This window comes from Pseudonaja textilis, chromosome 7 (genome assembly GCF_049901715.1).
Source record: "Pseudonaja textilis isolate UNSWEBS1 chromosome 7, rPseTex1.2, whole genome shotgun sequence".
NCBI lineage: Eukaryota > Metazoa > Chordata > Lepidosauria > Squamata > Elapidae > Pseudonaja > Pseudonaja textilis.
Genome location: NC_141996.1, coordinates 38,219,266 through 38,242,878, shown reverse-complemented (window position 1 = coordinate 38,242,878; position 23,613 = coordinate 38,219,266). Strand labels below are relative to the sequence as shown.

Here is a 23,613-nt window from a genome sequence, read left to right as displayed (position 1 = left end):
GTACCACGAAATTTAAAAACAGCCCTCTTGCACTGCTCCAAAGGGGGGGGGGAACATTTGGAAACGCAAACCTTATAAATGATGAGTGGCAAGCTGATAGAATGGCAAGTTTTCATCCTTAAACCGTTCCATTAAATCCTTGGCAATACTGGCAGCATACTTACTAGGTCGTAAGACCCTGATTTCCAACAGGTTGGAGGTTCTATCTGCCAATCGGGTCCAGCTGCTATTGTAGTTCTTGCGCCACAGCTCAGCCACACACTGGTATTTGCCTGCTTCTGTGTCACTGGCCCTGCTGATGCTCAGGCGTACATTGTTGCTGGACTCTGCTTTCTCAATGGCTGTTCGGGTTCGGAATCCAACATATTTATCACCCCACTGAACTCCTCCATCACGAGTAAAGGTGACCAAATCATGAAATTCAGTGCTGCCAGCTGGTTGAAAACGCCAAGTCACGGATACTGGCACCCATGAAGGATAGTGTGGCTTGATAATACATTGTAAGTCAAATGATTCATTATAGGTCACCCCAGGTGTGCGGGAGATGGCTGTAACTGCAAAACCAGCATCTGCCAAAAAAGTACAATAAAAAACACTACTTAAAACATTAATAAACCCGAATTAACGTATAGATCCAAAGAAACAACTAATTTTCTAACTGTAATTCACAGAATATTGCTGTAAGCATTTTTTCTCAGTTAACATATTAAAACTCCAACAGGAAAAATTGATTTCTGGTATTACAGAAAGTAATCTCATTCCTGAAATTTAAGGATAAAAATTGAGCTGGTAGTATTAAATGGAATTGTGCTTCTTACTTAACTTGTTTCAAATGATCTGTGATGAAGCAAAATATTTTTTGTTTCCAAGTACACTGAAGTGTACATTTAAAATGAAACTTTGTCTTGTTACTTATAAAACTGCATTGTACTTCTAGATGTGTTGCTTGAATCAAAAAGCATGCTCCAATGTTGGTCTTTAGTGTTTTAAATCTACAATATCCTCTAATACGGCACTCATGCCTATAGATACTATGAAATCTTTTAACAGAACTCTTGAGTATATTGAATATATATTGAAATATATAGGGTTTGATGAACTGATGGAATAAAAACAGCCTGGTTTTAAATGTAGAAAAAATAAAAGTGATCATTATCAATTTTAGAAAAGACAGGCATAACCATACACCTCTGTACAACATTCAACTGTGGACATGATTAATAGAATCACATTTTTGGGTACTCAACTGATGAGGTTAGTTTGGTCACTCAACAGTAAGTCACTGGTGAAATGGGCACAACAGCACCAGCATTTTCTGCGTCATATGATCTTTCCAGTATCCTTACCACTTTCTATAGAGGGACGATTGAAAGCATCCTGTCGAATTATATTACTGTGTGGTTTGGAGGTATTACTATTTCAGACAGAAACAGAGAGTTCAAAGAGGTGAGATAGCAGAAGAGATTATTGGAAGTTCACTTCCCTCTATCCAGGACATAGCATATAAGTGATGCTTGACCAGGGTCCACAGTATTGCCTGGGACACTTACATATCCTCTCCATGACTGGTTTTCTTTGTTACCTTCTGGGAGGAGGCTTCATATCTGAAGCAGAACTAGATTCTGTAATAGCTTCATACCCTATAGTATCAATCTCGTTAACTTTCAAGACTGTTTTTGTCGCTATGTATTCTAAATGGTATGTGATTAATATGTGTGTGTGTTTGTGTACAAATGGAATTCTGATTCCTGCCCACAAAAGAATGTGTGTGTGTGTGTGTGTGTGTGTGTGTGTGTGTACATACGTATGTATGTATATACATACACACATACACACACTTTTGAGAGTGGGAATCAGAATTTCATTTTTTAATGTGTGCCAGTGTATTCACAGAAGAAAGATAAGATAAAGGTTAGTTCTGGAGCAATAATATAAGAACAAGATAACCTTTACATTGATAACCTTTATCTTATCTTATCTTGTTCTTATATTATTGCTCCAGAACTGCAAAAGCATTTTTGTACACGTACATCAATTAAGTATCTCAAGGATTCTAATCCTTGAGGGCATCATTATAGCAGAATTCTAGTCGATGTAATTATAAAAAGAATAGGTCAAAGTTTGGCATTAAAGTCTTTTTGGAATGTATCTAAGGATTTACAGGCAAGAGATCAAACGAGGAAGGAAAAACTAACATTTTTCTTTTTCTATATTGACTATAGTAGACAATCAGAAATAATATTGGATATAGATTTCTGATGCAATTGTTGAAAAATCACATTTAAGAGGCACTTTTTAGTACAGAGAAAGGCTTAAATTCCTTCACACATTAGTGCCTCAGCTGAAGCCAAGAATCAGTTTTATAATGTGTTAGTGAAAGAATTATGCTTGCCCAACAGGTTGCAGGAATGAATTTTGCTTATGTAATAGACTCTTTTTTATGATCTTGTAATAGATCTCTCAATTAAAAATGAAGTTTAAAATGGCAATTCCTCTGTTTGCACTAACTTTGTACTGAAACACAGATTTTGAAATATCTGATTTTTTGAGCTCACTGATTGAATTATACTTGCTTGCTTTATACTAGGAAATACATAGTGCATGTAGTCTTCCCTTACCAACCACAAATGAAGGTGGCAACTTTGTTGCTATTCACAATGTCAAGTGACTGCACCAGACTTAGGCCAGTTCCACTGCTGTAGTTAAGCATGATGTCACACTACCACAACTTGCAATATCCTTCCACCTTCTCCATTGATTTTATTGGAAGCCAGTTGTGAAGATTAAAAAAGGTGATCCCTCACAATTGCAAATTTAATTTTTCAGTGCTGTTATAACTTTGAGCAGTAACTGAACAAGGCAGAAATAAAGCTATTGTAGATGCAAAATAAGCATACACATTTGCTTTTCTCCCAATTATGAGTTTAACTTTTCTGGAAAACCCCATGGTATGCAAATAATTTCCTTATGTCTCTCTAGGAATCAAAGCATCACTTCATTAGAAATTCCTTAATAGTATGTTATATTGTCTTTCTCCTGGAATCGGAGCTTTACAAAATTAACAATATTTATTTTTTAATCCTCTTCCTTAACATCTTCCACACTGGACAACAGAATATATTCTCAATGGCCAGCCAACTTTGCTAATTGTAAAAAATATAATTTATTGATAAAATACCACACTTGATAATTCCCATGCATGGGAGAAAACTTACATTTTGGAATGATGCTTAATTTAGGGACAAATTTTTGGATTAAAATCAATTAAAATTGATAAAATAAATTAATAAATTTAAACCAACTCAGATAGGTTGAGCCTATCATTTTGGTAGCTGAATGTGAAGAAAACATATGTAACCTTTTACTGAATATGGAAGATGAGAATGCAAAATTTGGTCTGATGCTTGGTATTGAAAACAGACAAAACCAATCTAATGCATAGTAGCGAGATAATAGTAGAAATAAAAACAGCCCCCCCCCTCTCAACAATGCACAGGAATCATGATTTTATATTAGTAAAATAAATAAAACTTGTTTTTTGAGACAAAGGTTACACAGATATAAATAAAACAAAAAATTGTACAAAACAGTACCAAGTTATATGTTATTAAAGTCAGTCTTCCAAGACATAACAGATGTCTTGAAGAAGTCAGACAATCAGAAAATCTGGATAAAGAAAAACTTTAAATTGGTTCTGGAGTAAACTGTTGGAAATACAGCATGGCAGTAAAGGACAGCAAGAAAAAACCCTCAATATTAAGTAAGGTAAAGGTAGAAAACAGACTAGAAACACCAACAATAAATCATGAGCATCATTTTTTAACCACAGAATGCAGAAGCAAATCTTTAAAAAAAGACCCTAATGGGATATAAGGATATAAGACAACAGGGAAAAAAGACTGGCAGAAACGAGGTGCTATTAATGATAATAACAATGATGACAGGAAAAATGATAACAGAGCATGAGCTTACCTGAAGTAAAATAAAGTTACTGATGAACAATTCTGTTGTCCATCAAGTAATGAAGATTTATAAATATTAACAACTAATTAAATTAAGAACTAATTTTGGACAGCACAGTAAGATTGGAGTTATTCCAAAACAATACATGCACTTATAAGGAAACAGGATAAAAAAGGGTAGAGGGGACTTAAAACTCTTACAATTCCTGTGAGATTGTGCAAATGCCAGATAGCCCAGCTTTTCAGTTTTTCTGTGCCTGTCCAGGAATCAAAAGTTAGCACTGGAGATTAAGGCCAAGGAAAACCAGCGTACGGAACAAGGAATCACTATCAATTATCTTCTATTAATTCTCACTTGTCTCTATCATGTGTGCTACCATTACAAGAGAAACTTGGGTTGGGAGTTATGTCCTTTCACACTTGCAAGTAAGCCTGATATAGAAATGCAAAATCCCCTAAGAATATTCAGACAGAGAATCTAATTTAGATTTTTACAAGAAAATATCACTCAAATAATTTATAAGGCACTGTTTTCCTACAAATCCCATAATCACCAATACATGGCAAGGAGAATTCTACAACCACTCAAGAAAGTTTATGACCAACAAACCTGGCCCTATCTGCCACAGAAACATACCAGAATAAAGAGACTATTATCTATTTTAAAGACAAATTTCCATCTCTTTCGCCATGTACGCTAACAAGTAATTGTTATATATGTGCTTAAAAGAACCATGAGTTATTATAACACTTTTTTTTGCTTCAGAGCTTGTTACCTGAAACAACTATTTTAAGCATTTAAGAGAAATATACCTATTGTTTGAGGCATAAAAAGAGAAAAATGAAGGTTTCACGGGTTATTTTCCCTAGAAGATTAAAACAGATGATGCAAAAATGATAACACAGCATTTTACATTAACGACCTGTATATGTCCTAAACACAACCATATAGTTACTAAATGATCTGGGGACAAACATTTTTTGTTTTAACAATAAAATGAAAGGTTGTTTTGTGTGTGTGTGTGTGTGTATGTGTATTTATGTTTGTGTATGTACACACACACACACACACACTTGCTTGTATTGAGACTGGCTACAGTTACAGAATCTTGCAACTCCAATTATGTTATATTTCTTCTGACGACAAATAGTTCAGTGAATTAGGGAAATATCTGTCTCAGCTACTTCCAAATCTTATTTGACTTTTCAGATTTTAAATATGCTTCAGACTCTTTTGATTGGCACCAACTTCTATTTTTCTACAGAAGTCTTGTTTCTTCACTTTCTTTATTCTATAATCCACAAAAGTGGAATGTGCAAGAATGAAAACTAAATTTGATTTCACTGATACGTTATTAAGTCAAAGCAATTATTATCATGGTTAATATTAGTTTTCCTTTTAAATTCCCTTATAAAAACATTGAAAGTCACAATGTAATAGCATATTTGTAACCACCCCAACACTGCATCTAAAGTTTTGGGGGAATGTTGATGAGGTACCTCTGACTTAAGCTGAGGACTGTTATGTAGTATCTTGTGGCACTTTTTATACTCACCTAATGCAGTGATAGCTACTGCTGAGCCATTATGCCGCTCTCCAATCATCTGCCACTCCCCATCCAGCCTACGTGTCCATTCTGTAATACGACACTCATAATGGCCCTCATCTGCCTTGATGCTGTTAAAGATCTCAAGCGTGAAGGATCCAGGCCGTATCTGTTCCATTTGGATCCCCCCATAGCTACTGCGCTCGACATAAGAGGGACCAGGACGAAGGGTTCCATCCCGGTCAAGTTGTATAATGTCACTGCGACGGTTCTGCTTATCCACAAGTTGCCAAGTGACAGATAATCGGTTTTGGGGTCTAAACCCAGTGCGAACAGTGCAACCAAATCTCAGGCTCTCCCCTTCTAGAACGTTTGTGGCATTGTTGGATACTTCTATTGAAATATTGGTTTCTGCAGTAAAGGAGAACATATGTGATTACAATGAGGACTGTGTGGGATAACTCATACATGCATATTTCTTCCTACAGAAATACAACATGTGACCCAACAAAAAGAGGATATATTTGGAAAACTATTTCAAAACTGAGCTAATTGAAAAAAAATCACTTTAATGTTGGAAACAGATTTTGTTTTTTAAACTGTGTATCCTTATATTATAACCCAATAATACATATTAGGGAATAATCAGAAGTAATGGAAAGAAGTAACTAATAAAATAAATCTTTGGATGAATCTTTGGATTTATTATATTCTTATTATTAAATAAAAAGTATTATAAAATTATCTGTCCTGCATCTCCTACTTCCCTTTTCTATTACTTGAGGTAGGAAGAATCCATCTTACGAACATCCTTGCTATGCGAGTTAAGACTGGCAAGTACATGATCTTGTTTAAATCAGTCAGCAACAACTGCTTTTCCACAGTTCACCAGGTTTTTAAAATGTTCAAGTTACAATAGAAAAGATACTTCTTCCCTTTTTGAACTCCAGATTTTTTTGCCCTGCAGGAATCCTATTTTTTCCACTGCAAATATAGATCTGAAAAGTGAGCTAAAGGAGAATAAGAATAAGAATGAAGCTAAGGAAGTTTTCTGTTCTGTATACCAGTGAGAGACAATTTAATCAACTGTTTTAGGGAAGGATATGTAATAAAACAAAATAATAAAAGCTAGTTATTGTTTTTCACTATTGTGTAAATCTATTCCTTTTTAATACAGAAAGATTGTGATAGAATAGAAATTAGAGTTTATTGCTTCTGTGATATTTTTCAATCAAAAACAAACCATTTTCTAAAATTATTTCCTCTCTATTCTAATCATTTTATTTACTTTGTCAATGTTGTGTTGGTCTTGTGTAAGTTATCAGATATAATTTCCATTCATATAACATCCAGATTCAAACTACAGTAATATTTGGAAAAATTATTTAATAAATCTGTGAACATATAGATACTAAATATGTATAAAACTGATACTATATTTTTAAGATAGCTAGATGATGAATGGAAGATAGATAAGATAGGTAGATCGAGTGTATGTGACAACTTACAAATACATTGTTAACTACAGAAATACTATATTACTGTTGTAAATGTTTCATCAGCTATGAGAAAGGAGCAAAATAAAACTATCATCTCCAAAAACAGTTTGGTAGGATAAGACAGTCCAAGTCAACTTGAAATATACAGAACACAGCATTTACTTGAAACTAATACTATAAGAAGATTTTCAGGAAAGTATATTGTGCCTTCAAATTCTCTGAAATTCTTAAAAAGATCAAACTTAGTTTTATTTACTAATCTCCTTGTTATAATCAGGGAAAGAAGCCAAAGCATCAGAAAAGGAACCAGAGGAAGAGTCTGATTAGGATACAAACAAAAATATGATGCTTGTGAATTAGGGACAAGTTCTAAGTTAAGGTTCCAAAGAGAAACGTTCTTCTATACATATTTCAAAAATTAAGTTCGGGGGACATGAGGAAGATGAGAGTTCAATAATTAATTAATCAGCACCAACCTAAAGTCTTTAAGAATACAGTAACCTTATTAACCAGACCAATAGCTCATCAAGTCCAACATATCCTAAGACAGAGATCAACAGATGCATTCAGGAACTTAACACAAGTTCAGATTTTTCCATTATTACACAAGCCTGAGATAATTCTGATTTGCTTCCAAAGTTTGCTTCGGAGGGCAGTATAAGTCTTCAGTTCTTTAAAAACAATACAGCACGCAGGTGCAAAAATACTCTTTGTACTGTATGTACTAAATGGATATGTTACAATCTGAAATATTTTTCTGAAGCATGGATCACTCTGCAAATAAATATGTAATTTGATGGCACAAAGCACTATTACACAAGTAGTCCTCAGTTAACAACCGTTATTAGGACCAGAACTCCATTGCTAAGCAATGAGATTTTAAAGGAAAGAAAAAAGTGACTGCACTGACCTAGGGTAACAGTTGTGGCAATTCCAGTTGTGGTTGCTAAGTGATCCCTGAGAGAGGGATCTTGGACTCCTAGTGGACATTCATTTAAATATGAGCCAGCAGTGTACTGCAGCTGCCAAAAAAGCCAACAAAGTCCCTAGGCTGCATTAACAGAGGGATGAAATCAAGATCACGTAAAGTGTTAGTACCACTTTATAATGCCTTGGTAAGATCACACTTGGAATATTGCATCCAGTTTTGGTTGCCACAATATAAAAAGATGTTGAAACTCTGGAAATAATGCAGAGAAGAACAACAAAGATTACAGGACTGGAAGCTAAAATACATGAAGAACAGTTGCAGGAACTGGGTATGTCTAGTTTAAAGGGCATAGTGTTGAAAAGGACTAAGGATGGCATGATAGCAGTCTTCCAATATCACAAAGAAGTGGGGGTCAACTTATTCTCCAAAGCACCTGAAGGCAGGACAACAAGCAATGGATGGAAACTAATCAAGAAGAGAAGCAACTTAGAACTATGGAGAAATTCCTGACAGTTAGAACAATTATAATCAGTGGAACAACTTGCTTCCAGAAGTTGTGGATGTTCCAACCCTAGAGATTTTAAAGTAATGCTTGGACAACCATTTGTCTAAAATGTTATAGGCTTTCATGCTTGAGCATGGGGTTAGACTAGAAGACCTCCAAGGTCTCTTCCAACTCTGTTATTCCTGCATGGACACTGAATGTCATGTCACATGATTATGACTTGCCAATTCTTGCTGATTTCCCCATTAACTTTGCTTGTGGGAAGCTGGTAGTGAAAGTCAGAAATGGCAATCTTGTAACTGCAGGGTGCTCTGACAATTGTAATTGCACACCAGGTGCCAAGTATCCAAATTGTGATTACATGACTAGAGGGAGACTGTGATAGTTACAACTTTAAAGACTAGTCATAAGTCTTCTCATTCACAGCTATGGGTAATTTTGAATGGTTATTGAATGTATGGTTGCTAAGCGATGTCTACCTGATTTATGAATTTATTTGCTATAAAATGCTTGGATCTTTGTGGGAAAAGTGGCATATGCATTTTTTCCCAGTTAAATGAATCTGAGATCCTCTGCAGACTGTACTCAACAGAAGCTAAGAAATTAGCCCATTAGCTGCTTATGTCATAATCATCATAAACCTGCCCAGGTCCCAGAAACCCACACAATAAATAGGAGCAAAAAAGATTTATGCTTACTAAGGGGCAGCACTGTAATAGGTGTGTTCTTTGGACGTTTGCTTTCACCATCAATAAATTCACCAGTTGTCGTCTTCAATCGCTCTGTCACTCGACAGTTATATTTGCCGCTATCTTCCAGTCGGAGTCGGTAGATTTTTAGAATATAGATGCTGTCACTCTCTTTGGCCACTTTCAGTTGTCCCAAGGCTTCTCTCTGGGCAAACTCATTGTTAAGAACTGGCACAGCATTAGCACCGAAAGTAGCAATGAGAGAACTATTGAAGGCCCAGGAGATGGAGAAATACCTCTTTGCAACATTTTGTACTTCCAAAATACATCTGAACTCCACAGGTTCACCCACTATGTATGTCCGCTTCTCTGTTTCTAGTCGAACGTTGATATCCATATCTAAAAGAAACAGAACAAACAATACATACACATACACACATACAAACCAATGAAACTGTATCACAGCCCTATACAAACATGGAAGAACTAACAAACTTAGATTTATTAATATTAAGAAATTATTATTTGAGGTTTTGAACATACTATGCATATTAACAAGTCTGCATCTTCCTGTATTTTAACTTCCTCTCTGAAAGCTATGTTTTTGTTTTCTCTTTCATCTTTCTTATGCATAGGAAAGCACAAAAACTATATATGTGGTGCAGTTAGATACTAATTTTCTGCAAAATAATAATTTGCTAGCTACTTTCATGCTAACCGATTGAAGAACTATACCAGTTTAGATTATATCAATTCAATAATTGAATTGTATACTATCTTAAAAGAGTTTTTATAAGCAATGTTCTCTACTTCAAAATTTTGGCTTGTTGCATAAGTAATCAGTTTGTATGAATTCATGTTTTACATAAAATCATACATCAAAAGAATAGAAACAACTGCTGTGATTTATTTATTCATTTATTCTAAATAAGCAATTCCTACCCAAACTACTGACTGATGGGCCAAAGAGGACATCACCATTCAAAAAGGACCACAACATAGGACAACAGCAACACAGGGTAAAACATAGCTTAGTAAAGGCACTGAAAAGAGTAAAGAACATTTTATATGACTATTAAGGTATTTTTATTCATATGAAAAACAATCAGAAAAAAAAAATCTCTGAAACTTTAATAGAAACTTCAATAGAAACTGCAATTAACTTAAAAGAAAAAAGGTGCATGTGGTACATAAATTTAAATACCCTAAAGCAGGGGTTCCCAACCTGGGGTGCTCGCACCCCCTGGGGGTGCAAGATGATATTCCAGGGGGTGTGAGAAAAGTCCAGGTAAATAATAGGATATTGGCTATATGTTGGCATTTTGATTTATTATGCAATGGATTAACTTTGTTTTCATTTTAGAGTTAAGTATCATTATTTAGTGGCCGTCACATACATAGCTGAAAAGATTCAATCCTACCATATATTTAACACGTTCAGTAGTTCCTAAAGTCTAAATTTCAGGGGGTGCGAGGTTCGAGTGAAATTTCTTTAGGGGCGCGGGGCAAAAAAAAGGTTGGGAACCACTGCCCTAAAGCAAGGCAGTATATTTTGTAACATGATAAGGCAACCGGAGGCTTATCAGATGTTTTAGATTCCAATAGCAATTAGCTCGTGAGGTCCTACACTATAAACCGGCTAGCAAACTATTAATGGGTTTTTGCAAGCATCATGAATTAGCATCAACCAAAGCTAGTTTATCTTAAAACACTCTCTCTGCTTTTACTTGATATAGCCATTGCTATATCAAATCAGCAGTTACCTAACACCTACTTTGACACCAGAAGAAGCTAAAGAGGATGATCAACTGTTCCAGTTAAAGGAAATGTTAGTGTTGCTGACCACTGTGGCTTTGTAACTGCTGAAAATTTTTGCAGGTGAGCAGATTACTGGAACAAGGGAAGGTAAAGTGGCATTTAGCTGTGGTCAAGAATACCCAGGTGAAGGTAGAGAGGCAAAAAGTTCATCATTGGTGTGTTAAAAAATACACCCAGACCTAGACGTAGAGAGCTTAGCTAATTAATTCCCTCTCCTGCTTATTATGGGTTGTTCCAAGTGTTCAATAATGTAGTTCTTTAAAGAACTACATTTTATTTTCAATCAAACAAAATCTCTTACAGAATTCTTGCTAATAATTTTAATGCTAGGGCACCTTCAGTTGAAGGCTATTTTTGAGATATCAAAAATGTAAAAATACACTTCATTCTCAACATTAACGCTCACGTAAATTTCTAAGGGGCTTCTCAGCAGATGGTGGTACAATAATATTGTAGAAATGGATAGCAGCATGAATTCCTTTTTAAAGTAGTATCAGGTTTTAAGTTAGTTCAGGTAGAAGAGGAAAATGTCAAATGCCAGTAACGAAGAGAACCAAACAAAAGGTCAGGAGAAGAAAAAAGGAAAAGGAAAAGACAACCAAAAAAAACCCTATGAATATAGTACTGAGGAGAACAGGAGTACTGTAATTAAACTTTGGCTTATGGCTTATAAAATGGAAAGCTTTTTAACCACTCTGATATATATACAACACTAAGAGGTTAAATTAAATTCACAGGTGGATGCTGCTCTAGTTAAAGCCACTTGTATATTGGCAATTATGAAAGTACAATAGAATGGCTATTATTGTACTGTTTTTTGCATTCACTCATGAACATCTTTTTTGCTAATAGCTGCTCAGGTCCCCTTTTTTTAAAGAAAGAAACCAATAGCCCAATAATAAAGCAGTGGTCCCCAAACTTGGCAACTTTAAGACTTGCGGACTTCAACTTCCAAAGTCCACAAGTCTTAAAGTTGCCAAGTTTGGATACCTCTGTGATAAAGTCTCTTTAAACACATCCCAGATAAACTAAATCAGCAAATCTGTAAATTGGACCAATGAAAGGACAGATTATTTGATGCACTAACAATTAAGATAAATCATTCTACAATAGTATCAGAATGTCAGATTTGGTTCAAGTTTTCACCTGCTTCCGCTAACTAAATGATTTATCAATCAGTTAATCAATCATGTATTTAAAAAGTGAAACTTGGAACTATTTAGTTGTAGTCCAAATGTTAAAAGTACTGGAGTTGCTATATATATATATATGTATATATATATGTATGTATGTATGTATGTATGTATGTGTGTGTGTGTGTATATATATATATATATACACATACATACATACATACACACACACACACACACACACACACACACATATATGGATCTTTGGTTGTTGGGTTTTCTCCGCGTAAGATTGAGTATCTAGGCAACGTTTCGATGAAGTCTCATTCATCATCTTCAGGCTTCTGTCTTCAGCTCTGTGCTTCTCACATCACTCTGAGAAGCACAGAGCCGAAGACAGAAGCCTGAAGATGATGAATGAGACTTCATCAGCGTGCTGCCGATATCAATCTACGTGGGAAAACCCGAACAACCAAAGATCCACATACAAATACCCGCGAGAACCTCAGAAAACATATATATATATATATATATATATACACATATGTATATACAATCATATAAATGGCATTCAGCTTTATTCGGGTATTTTCCCACGTCATTGTAGTTGTGCTTTTAAAGCTGTAGCAACGTTTCGGCAGAATCTCATCTGCCATCATCAGGCTTCATATAAATATCATATAAATATACATACATTATTAACATTTTGAGAGATTGCTAAATCTCATTAGATTTAGGCATTGTCACTAACATTTTTGTAAGAATCTGGGGAGGGGGAATAAAAATTGTTGTAATCTTGAGATTCATTTAAAATTTTAAAATATGTATTTTAATTTTGAGTTCTGCTTTCTTCTGAGACATATCCACCGTAGTACCATATAGTATAGGTTTTATGTTTCCAATCACTGCTTTATGAAACAGCCCTCAAAAGCTTCTGGTAGAGACATAGTGGTCAACATAAAAAAGAATGTAAAGTCTGTGAAGCTCCTCCTAATAAATTGTCTACCTTGAATCCCTGATCCCACAACTGAAATCATGAGAGTACATGCAAGACTATGAGAGAGGTAAAAAAAATTGGTACACTAACCAGTTCCTTCCACATAGACCATAGTGCTTTCCGACTGCTTGCGTGTCATGGCGTACCAAGTGCCATTAGGATCCTGAATCCATTCAGCTGCCTCACAATAAAACTCGCCTTCATCAGAGGACTGAAGATTATAGATAGTAAGCTTAGATAGAGTCTCGCCCACTTTATCAAGACGGACGTCTCCACTTGCATGGCGTTGCATGTATTCACTTCCTGCACGCAGTACAAAATCTTTACTGAGAGAAATAACTTCCACAAGAGGCTCATCTGCTTTCCGACGATACCAAGCAATGGAAATGTGGCTGTGTTGTTCAGTATTCTTGGTAATCTCACACTTTAGTTCCAGAGAATCATGTTGTACTTTCTTTAGAGTCTGGGTTTCAGAAGTTATTCGTAGGGAGTCAGGAATAACTGCAGTGAACAGATGAAAGAAAGGAATATAAATATCTGTATACCGATAGTATTTGCTGTGTTTGATCATGCAAAGAAGCCTTAGTTAACCCGAAAAGAAAATTCTGCACCAAATGCTAGAATGATAAAGGTGATGAAGAAGATATTCATTGTTGTATTTATGTTCCTACCAATATTGCACAATAAATAGAAATGAGAAACAATAGTATTGTTACTTTTTTCAATATAGAAAGCAAATCCGGTGAGGGTCATTTCTAATAGATTATGGACATCTGTATCCAATTTAAGCCTATTATAATCAGTTGGCTGTTGGTGGGAATACAATTTTTCTGATCCAAAGCCTACACTTGGCCTTTCCTGGTTAATTTTATTTATACATTTATTTATTTTATATTTTTTATTAAATTTATATGCTGGCCATCTCACCATGAGGTGATTTTGGCAGCTTAACTGAGGGAAAAAAACATAGCTGTCAGGAGAAAAATGTAGGCAAGACTGAGAAAAAATTGTCCCTCCTCATTTCATTTATATTTAAAACCAATTAACAAATAAATATAGTAACATTGTTACTCAGAAGGTAATTAGTAAGCTATCACATTAAAAACTACAATTTGGAGAGCAAGCTATTTAGGGCCTGCAGGTGGTCCTTGGCCGTGGATGACTGAGAATCGTTATGTCATTACCAAACATATAGAAATCTATAATAGGAATAGGAAAGACTTTTGCTAAAATTCTGAAGACCAAAACTAAAAAACTATATTTAGAGAGATTGCTAGTTTGGTTTAGCATATACGACAGTTTCTTACTACGATATCATTTAATTTTTCAGAAGAATTTCTTTACCTAGGTTATTTAATTTACTGCCCAGATCAGACTATATCATTTCTACCTCATCCATTCTTTTCTCTGTCCTCAGCTATAGCTATATATATATATTTCATATGCAATTAAAAATATACATATTCTTATATATATATTTTATGTTATTTACTCATCTTATAAATTTCAGTATTAGTACTAATATTAGTACTAACTGCTCAGAGATTCCTAAGGAATTATTTGTGGAGTACATATGTGTGTTTCTTTGGCATTACACTATCAGTAATCTTTGTCCCCAAACACTATTGATTGTCATTTTATTTACTGTTCTTTTATAAATTAACAATATCTGCAAATAAAATTAAGGTATAGAACTTAGAGGCAGTCTGTTTCTTATGAGGATAAACAAACAAACAAATGCATAGTCCTCTAACTTAAAGGCTTAATTAGCTTTAGAAGCAATATGTTAATACTTTGTTATATGCAATGACTTTAAAGCACTAATTAATTTATTGTATTTAAATTAAACTAAAATTAACCAAGTGATATATCTAAATGGATGGGATCTGGATAACAATGAGCAAATTATGATTTTGAATTTGCAAGCTCTTTTATGCTCTTTGAGCTTGGTTGTTTTCTTGCAAAACCAATCTAAAAATGTGCCTATGTCTTCTTCAATTTGCAGCGTCCAAGGATAAAAGCTAAGAGAGCTTAGTCTAGTGCACGGGTGTCAAACTTGCTGTGACATTTTGCAACATTTTTCCCTTTCACGGAACTGGGGTGGGAACGGCTGCATGTGACACATCCGGCCAGAGGGACCCCTGGTAGTGGTTAAAGCACCATGCTAGAAAATGCAAGAGCTGGAGGTCTAGTCCCACCTTAGCGATGAAAGCCAGTTGGGTGACATTGGGTTTTCACTCTCTCTCAGCCCAACTCATCTCCTAGGGTAGGGTGGTTGTTGTGAGAAAAATAGGAAGATGGTGTGTTGGATATGAGTTATTTGTAAATAATAAGGTGGGTTTCAAACAAAAAACCAACAAATCAAACATCGCCTGAACATAGGTTGCCCTTCTAATAGAAATACTAATGTGTTTTTCAGTAAAACTGTCAGGAAAACTAATGCTGAAATCAGAATTAATTCTACCATGGAAGCAGGATTATTGTTCCCTCACTACAGTCCTGCCTCATAGAAAAACACAGGTCAACACGCAGCACATGGACATAAAAGCACATAAACCCAAAGGCCCTGTGAAAATGATGTATCACAAAAACCCAATAATCACTATTTACATTAAACTTTAACAAAACAGATGACGAAAATAGAGTCTTGCATCTATCTTTAAATATGTATATACAACAAATATGCTTATAAGATGAAACAAGATATAAAAGAATTTTTTAAGATTAACAATTTGTTAAAGCTAATTAACAATTTTTTCTTGTAATTGCCTGTGTAGTAAATTATGAATAAACGGTAGTTGATTCATTTTGCATGTTAGTTTCAATAAAAAGTTATTTGAATTATTTCAGTATATAATTAGCTAAGCATAGATGCTTCAAGAGAAGGGGGCAATTACTTTAGGTAGTTGTTCAGTTCCTGATTCATGCTTTTTTAATATCTACTAAAATTGTTATGTACATACATACATAGATACATGCATGTATGTTGACCGGTTCTTTCTGACTCCTATGTAAAAGCATATTCATTGTCATATCAATTTTAACAAATTTTGGGAACTACAAATCTAGAAGGATTGGGAACTACAAGCTTACAGTAGTTGTAGATCATAACTAGTATTCATTTCCAGTTATGGCTCCCAGAATCTCTTTTGGAATACACAGAACAAAATACCACAAAAAAGCCCAAACAAATGAGGTAAGGGGAGTGGATTTTAAGAAACAAAAGAAGAACTTTTAAGCCTTCAATCATTTGGCTATCTCTCATTATATCTATTTAGTAGCCTGGCCTCACTTATTTTGAGTGGCAAATATCTGTAGCTCGGGTATAGGATGAAGGTGAAGGTTGATTCTCCAAGCTTCTGGGCTGGTTTCTGAACATTTCATTACCAGGCTAGGTAACTGAGTGCCAAAACGGGAGTGTGTGCAAATGTTTTCGGTACCGAGTACCAAAATGGTTGTGCACGTGTATACATGCGCGCACCAAAAACCAGATATTCTAGGTTTTGGCATGCGCGCCAGCCACCTGGTTTGCTGGTTTCTGCCATGCATACACACACAAAGACCAGTCCTGTGCACATATGCCGGCTCTGCCTTGACTTTCGGGGGTCCTTGCGCCTCCCTATCCCCAACCCCCATTGGGGTACTGGGACATACACACTGAAGTCTCCTCTGCTAGAAAGCCGGAGCCACTTCTTGGCCTCGGAATAGGCCAGCGCAGCTACCCTCTGCCACTTCTTCCAAGGGAGCATGACAGATTCCTAGCTGGCACGCCTCTTACGGCTTCCTGGCTGATATGCATTCTTCCCACCTGGCTCAGCTCCTGCACAGCCCCGCCTTCCCAGAAGAGCGGCAGCTGTAGAGAGAAGGGCAGGAGCGACTGGCCGGCCACCGCAGTTGCTCCCATGCCGGTGAGCCATGCGGGCAGCTCGCCTCCTCTGTGGCAGCTCCTCCTCCAGTATCCCACCAGGAAGTGGCAGCACAACAGCCACCGCCACTGCCAGGGGTGAGGGGACAGCGGAGGCATGGATGAGTAGGCCAGGGCTTCTTTCCCTCCCTCCAAACAGGCTTCTTGTATGGCCCCAACCCTCCAGCCAGAGGCACTGATGTGCATCCATGGTCGGAGCGCTTGGCCAGCTGGGGTGCATTTGCTGGTTGGGTGGACAGCTGCCCCATCCCTAGATGTTCAGCGCACCTGAACCGAGAAGATCAAGGGGAGAAGAGCTACCGGCCAAAATGGCTGGGACCATAAAAGGAGGGAAGCCCCAGCCCTACTATCTTCACCCCTGTTGCCCCCTCGCCTCCTGTGGCAGCTGTTACACTGCTACTTCGAGGCGGAATGCTGGAGGAGCTGCTGGCGGGAGGCGAGCTGCCCACATGGCTCACCGGCATGTGACCGGTTGCAGTGGCAAAAGTGGTGGGCTATGTGGGGGCCAGCCAGCTCTTCTGGGGTGCCCAAGCCAGACAGGTACTCCGGAGCATAGATGCACCAAGGGCTGGAGCTGTGCAAGAACCCCACTCGGGCGGAGAGGGAGGGAAGCCCCGGCCCACCCGTGCTGTCCCAGAGCTCTGCCCCTCTCCAGGTCTTTTGGCATGAGTGACCGATACATTTCCTGTTGCTGGTCTTCGTGCCCACATGTGCACCAGAAACCAGAAGACCAAGTAGCCAGTGCACATGTGCACACTGGAAAGAATATCATCTTCCTGATGTGCACATGCACACCAGGTGGCTGCTCTTCTGGTTTTTGATGCCAGAACCCGGAAGAGCAATGGGCAATGGCTCCCCATGCAACTTCTGGCACATGTCCCATAGGTTCACCATCACAAGTTTAGGGGATGTCAGTGTTCTTCTGTTTATAATATTTTGTTTATAAGGGCTTGAGATGTGGGTGTGTCAAGTGAGAATCTTATGGCAGGTCTTGTGAAGGGTCAGCTGTGGGTCATCAATGAATCTTGTGTTGAGTCTTGTGATAAGGAGATTGCATAAGGTGAGGGTCATTGGGAGGTAAACTGCTGGTGGTTTGTGTTGTTGATTGAGGATCAGTGCTGTCGGTTCTAGATATGTCAGGGAAATGGAAATATGTCCAATCAAACTCTCCACCAAGTGGAACTTGTACATCACTTCCTTAGATAATTAACTGAGAAGGATGATTTCTGCTTCCTTAGACTTTCCTTTGTAAAATTAAATTAAATTAAATACACAAATGGTTTTGTGTTAGCCACTGATATAGCAGACCTAAATTTAAACAAATTGATTTAGTTTAATCTAATATACCACCATCTGTTTCCAGGAATGTTCATAATGCATTAAATTCTGAGTGTAAATGGGAATTGAAAAACTGGCCTCCTAAATTCCTGGAAATATTACTGAAATATAAAAACAGAGAATATTAATATAAATATAAAAATAAAAGAAAGAAGAAACTTGAGTACTATGTGAACATGATTTGGGACTTTTCTTCTTTTAATTATGGCTTAACAGTTTTTTTTAACTATCCCTTATTTAAAAAGTTAAACTGTTTAAACTAAATAATTCCTGATAAAAATCAGTGACAAAATATTGCTTTTTAGCAAAAAAATAAAAATCAGTTAATTTCCTCAATTATAAAAAATATTTATAAGAGATATTATGTAATGTATAAAAAGCATGGGATGAATTTCACAGTTATTGTTACTGAGGAGAGAAACTCTTATCTTTTATCTTTATGAAATGAGTTGTAATTCTCAATTATTTCTAGTGTTTTTGTAAATGATACTAGAACACTCATTATTTATTCGATTTTCAATGAAGAATAAAATGGAGTTTTGTTGGCTGCTGCAGAATAATACCACAGATCGGTCCTCTGGTTATAACAGCATCCTTATTTGTGTTTACTAATTGTGTCAAATGATTAGGATGAAAGAAGTACATCTGTCAAAGTAATTGGATACGGTCAAGCAACTGAGGAAAAGGGGCTGGTGGCATGTACTGAACATTTATTTTCAAGATAGGAAACTAGGTCAGCTTTCTGACTCAAGGCCATAAATCCCCCTCACATGATATCACAAGGCATTTGCCATGATCCACAAACTCACTTAAGAATTAACTGTATAAGTATATGGTTCAAAAGAATGAACAAGAATCTGATCCTGTTTGATTAAACACATATATGCATACATACATATGCACAAGCATACACAGAGAGGAGGAAACATACAACCGTTACTCTGAAACACTGTAGTTTCATCTCATATAGAGAAACAAGGCACAACACTGTATTTATCATTAATCGGCATCTGCTACAACACTGCCGAATTCAAAAAAACAAATATGCTTTTTTGAAACTAGTGTAAAAAGAATGTGGAGATGCTTTGTTTCAAATAAAAATAATTATTGATTGTTCTATTGGAGTACAAGAATAGAAATACAGGTGTCCTCTACTTATAACCATTAATTTCAGAAAGGCCTCAACTATAAGGCAGATTATGCCAATCACCCGGAATTCTTTGTAGCCTTAGAAGGAGCATTTAAAACTACTGGACTAAGAAAATATCAGACAAATCATCATTTCACAGGCCAGAAGAAAACGAGAACAAAATCAACTCACCGTAGAGCAGCCTTCAGAAATCTAAAAAAGGATCAGACTATCATCATCATACTAGCAGACTTAAGCTGAATCATGATTATTACGGGCAGATCACAGTATTTATCAAAAGCAAAACAATTATTTCTAAAAAATTATTATCAAGGTACTTGCTATGAATTTTACCCATAATATCCACATAATTGAAATATTTTCTTACACTATGATAATTGCTTAATCATTTCTTCTAATCAATATATTTGTTTAGTAATTCAGCCTTACTCATAAAAGAAATCCCTTCTTTTTGGTTTGTTTCCAGAAATAAATGGCTGTATTGTGATTAAATAATCACAATTATTTAAAATCTTCCATAAAGATCCGAGAAAAAGGAATAAATGTAAGACAACAATGCACTCAAAAACTCTACATTTAGTTTACTTTATTGTCATTGCACCTTGTACAACGAAATCAGTCAAACATCATCTTCAGTGCACATCATGACCATGAAAATAAACACAACACACATCCTTCACCCTCCACACATTGAATAAAAAAATCTCGACACCGCACCAATACTGCATTATACAGCAGAATTCAAAATTCAAAAATATTATACATAAATATATTTGTGGAATATGTCAACCTTAATACAGGTAGTCCTTGACTTACAACAGTAGGCTTAGTGACTGTTTGAAGTTACAACTGCTCTGAAAAAAAATGAATTATGACATTTTTCACATTTATGATCATGGGTAGCATCCACCTGGTCATGTGATTTACATTCAGATGCTTGACATTTGTCTCACATTTATGATGGTTGCAGTGCCCCACAGTAATATGATCACCTTTTGCAACCTTCTAACAAGCATAGTCAATGGGAAGTCAGACTCACTTAAAAACTGTTTTATTAATTTAACATATTACTAACTTAACAACTGCAGTGATTCACTTAACAAATGTGGCAAGAAAAGTTGTAAAATGGGGCAAAACTCACTTAACAAATTTCTCATTTAGCAACATAATTTTGGGGTTCAATTGTGGTCATAAGTTGAGGACTACCTGTAATAACAAACTAACTTGCATAATTGCAAAATGGACATATGTGTCCTTGAAGCTTGATGAGATATTTTATTTCTGCTAATAATTTTCTTTAAACTTTGCCTATTTTATTGAAACATTCAGTTATACAAGTGGTAGTCAACCTGGTCCCTACCGCCCACCAGTGGGCATTCCAGCTTTCATGGTGTGCGGTAGGGGATTTTTTCCCTACTTTATAAATCCCCATTACTGTGGAACTGGTGGGTGGTTAGAAAATTTTACTACTAACAGAGATACAAAAGTGGGTGGTAGGTATAAAAAGGTTGACTACCCCTGAGTTATACAAACAAATGTATTTTCAATTACAGTTTTCTCATTCTGTGTTTCTCATTCTGCAACTCCATTTGTGCAAGTGGGAGGCAAGCTGTACACGTGTGCACTCACCTGCCACTCATGCAAGTGGAGCTGCATGCATGTGCACACTAACCCCCTTGAGCAGCCCATTTGGAACTCATGCCCTAATCACCTCATGACTGGATTACTGCAATGTGCTTTCTACCTGGAGATGCCCTTGAAGACTACCCAAAAGCTACAGCTGGTCCAAAATGCAGTAATGCAAGCAGCTACAGGAGTATTTTGATACACCTGTGGTCATCTTGCTCTATGAACTCCATTAATTGTAGGTTGGCTTGAGGATACAGGAAGTCCTTGACTTACAACCATTTGTTTAGCGACTGTTCAAAATTATAGTGGCACTGAAAAAAGTAACCTGAGACTTTCAAGAAGAGATTGAACTGCCATTTGTCAGAAATAGTGTAGGGTCTCCCGCTTGGGTGGGGGTTTGGACTAGATAACGTACAAGGTCCCTTCCAACTTTTATTATCTGTTAACTTATGATCCTTGCAGCATTACCATAGCCACCTGATTAAAATTTGGACTCTTGGCAACTGGCATATATTGCAGTGCCCTGGGATCAAGTGATCACCTTCTGTGATCTTCTAAGTCTAATCAGAGTTAATGGGGAAGCCAGATTCATTTAACAACCATCTTACTAACTTAACAACTGCAGAGATTCACTTAACAATTATAGCAAGAAAAGTCATAAAATGGGGCAAAACTCACTTAACTTCTGTCTTGCTTAGCAATGGAAATTACCCAATTGTTGCATAAGTTGAAGATAAACTGTATACAACTGCTGGCTTTCACCAATAAAGCACTTCATAGGATTTTGTGTGTGTGTGTGTGTGTAAGTAGGAGAATGAGAGAGAGAGAGAGAGAGAGAGAGATTTCAAGGCTCCCGGTGACTGTCTGGACTAGTCCCTACAGTTTTCTTGGCAACATATTCAGAAATGGAATGCCATTGTCTCCTTTCAAGGACTGAGTGAGAATTATTAGAAATCAGTCTTCTGATTTCTAGCCTGGAATTTTAATCATTACACCGAACTGGTTCTTGTTTCATAGGAAAGAGTCTAAATATTTGAGAGGCTGACCTTAAACTGAAACCATTTCCAGTGGTTTCGGCAAGTCAGTTAAAATTGGGGGACGTGAGGGTGCTCCAGATCCTCTCAATTGAACAATATAATTTAGTGGGACCCTGGAAAACCTTCTCTGTCACCAGATCTGTCCTTTGGAAGAACATTGCCCTCCCCAGATATTTCCCTGGCTTTCACTGTACTAAGATTCTTTAAAAAGCTTTGAAAAACCAGTTTTCTTCCCAGTCATGGAGTTAGGCTGTCTATCAGTCCCCTACTGATTTTTATTGCTTGATTTTGTATAGATACGCATGCATTTTATCCCCCCCCCACCACTTTCTCTCTGTTAGCTTAAGTCACTCAGAGTCACTTTGGAGTTGGGCAACCTTCCAAATTTACAAAACAAATCTAATAAAATTAAATATTTAAGTATTTGGAAAGGAATAACTAAAACAAAAGATATAATAGTAGAGTCCTATAAGAAATCCAAAGACAGAGAAATAATTATAGTTGGAAAATAGGTGAGGGTGATGCAGTTATTATGCAAGGCTATTGAGTATTTTAAAAGAAATGGAAAGGCTATAAATAGGAATGATCATGTATGGATTTTGAGAGTACAAAAATTAAAGTTTAATAACATGTTAATTATTCCTCTAGCAGCTGAATTTTAGAGCATTCTTTAAATGGGAGCCTGCCTTAATATATATTTTTAATAGCCATTTGTTAAAGGCCACAAAATTCTACACATGGCTTCATTCTAAAGAAAGCCTGACGTTAAATATATTTAATTCTGGTAAAAGGTGATATTATTTTATTATTATTCATTTAACTTCTACTGCCTTTAATTTTTATAGCTCTTTTAAAGGTAACAACAACAACAAAAAGACATAAATCAGAATATTCAGTCCGTGGAAAAGGATTGGACTACTTTTACTACAGTGTCTCTTTACCCCCAAAATGATAATTCTAGTAAAAACATATTAGAAAATTATTGAAAATATGATTAGAATACATAGTGTAAGTTGCCGGTATTTAGTGAATACTGAAAAATAAAATTCATTGAAGTCCTGTAGGCAATATATAATTTCTATAAAAGAAAGCATCTGTGCCTCTTCATATTACTATATTTCAATTTCCATCAGTCCTAGCCAGCACAACCATAATCAGGGATTATTGGAATTATGTCTGCAATGCCCGTCCTGCTGTAAATATGAATGGTTCTTATTACTCTCATAAACCAGGACACAGAAGGAAAAACAAAACAGGAAATCTGTTCATAGTAAGCATCTTTATCAACCTGTACCTGAAAGTAAAATATTTGCAGATTTGCAGAATGACACACCAGTATCACTTATTTCACTTTTTCTGTTGAAGAAATGCATTTACTGAGGTGAAGGAATTAATCTTGGAATTAAAAAAATCCCAATTCCACTATTACGAGAATGATATTTCACCTCTTTGT

General features: G+C 36.3%; 1 protein-coding gene across 3 annotated transcripts in view; it reads right to left on the bottom strand.

Annotated features, from left to right (window-relative positions):
• Positions 1 to 23,613, bottom strand: part of IGSF3 (immunoglobulin superfamily member 3) — a 121,982-nt gene that overhangs the window by 40,806 nt on the left and 57,563 nt on the right. For 2 of the 3 annotated variants that reach the window (XM_026700692.2, XM_087937482.1), the window contains exons 4-7: positions 13,172 to 13,582; positions 9,143 to 9,532; positions 5,519 to 5,920; positions 165 to 569 (exon numbers count right to left, since the gene is read on the bottom strand). In XM_026700692.2, the coding sequence (XP_026556477.1) occupies positions 165 to 569; positions 5,519 to 5,920; positions 9,143 to 9,532; positions 13,172 to 13,582 (1,608 nt within the window). The remainder of the gene's footprint in view (positions 1 to 164; positions 570 to 5,518; positions 5,921 to 9,142; positions 9,533 to 13,171; positions 13,583 to 23,613) is intronic. The other variant, XM_026700693.2, reaches the window with a different exon arrangement.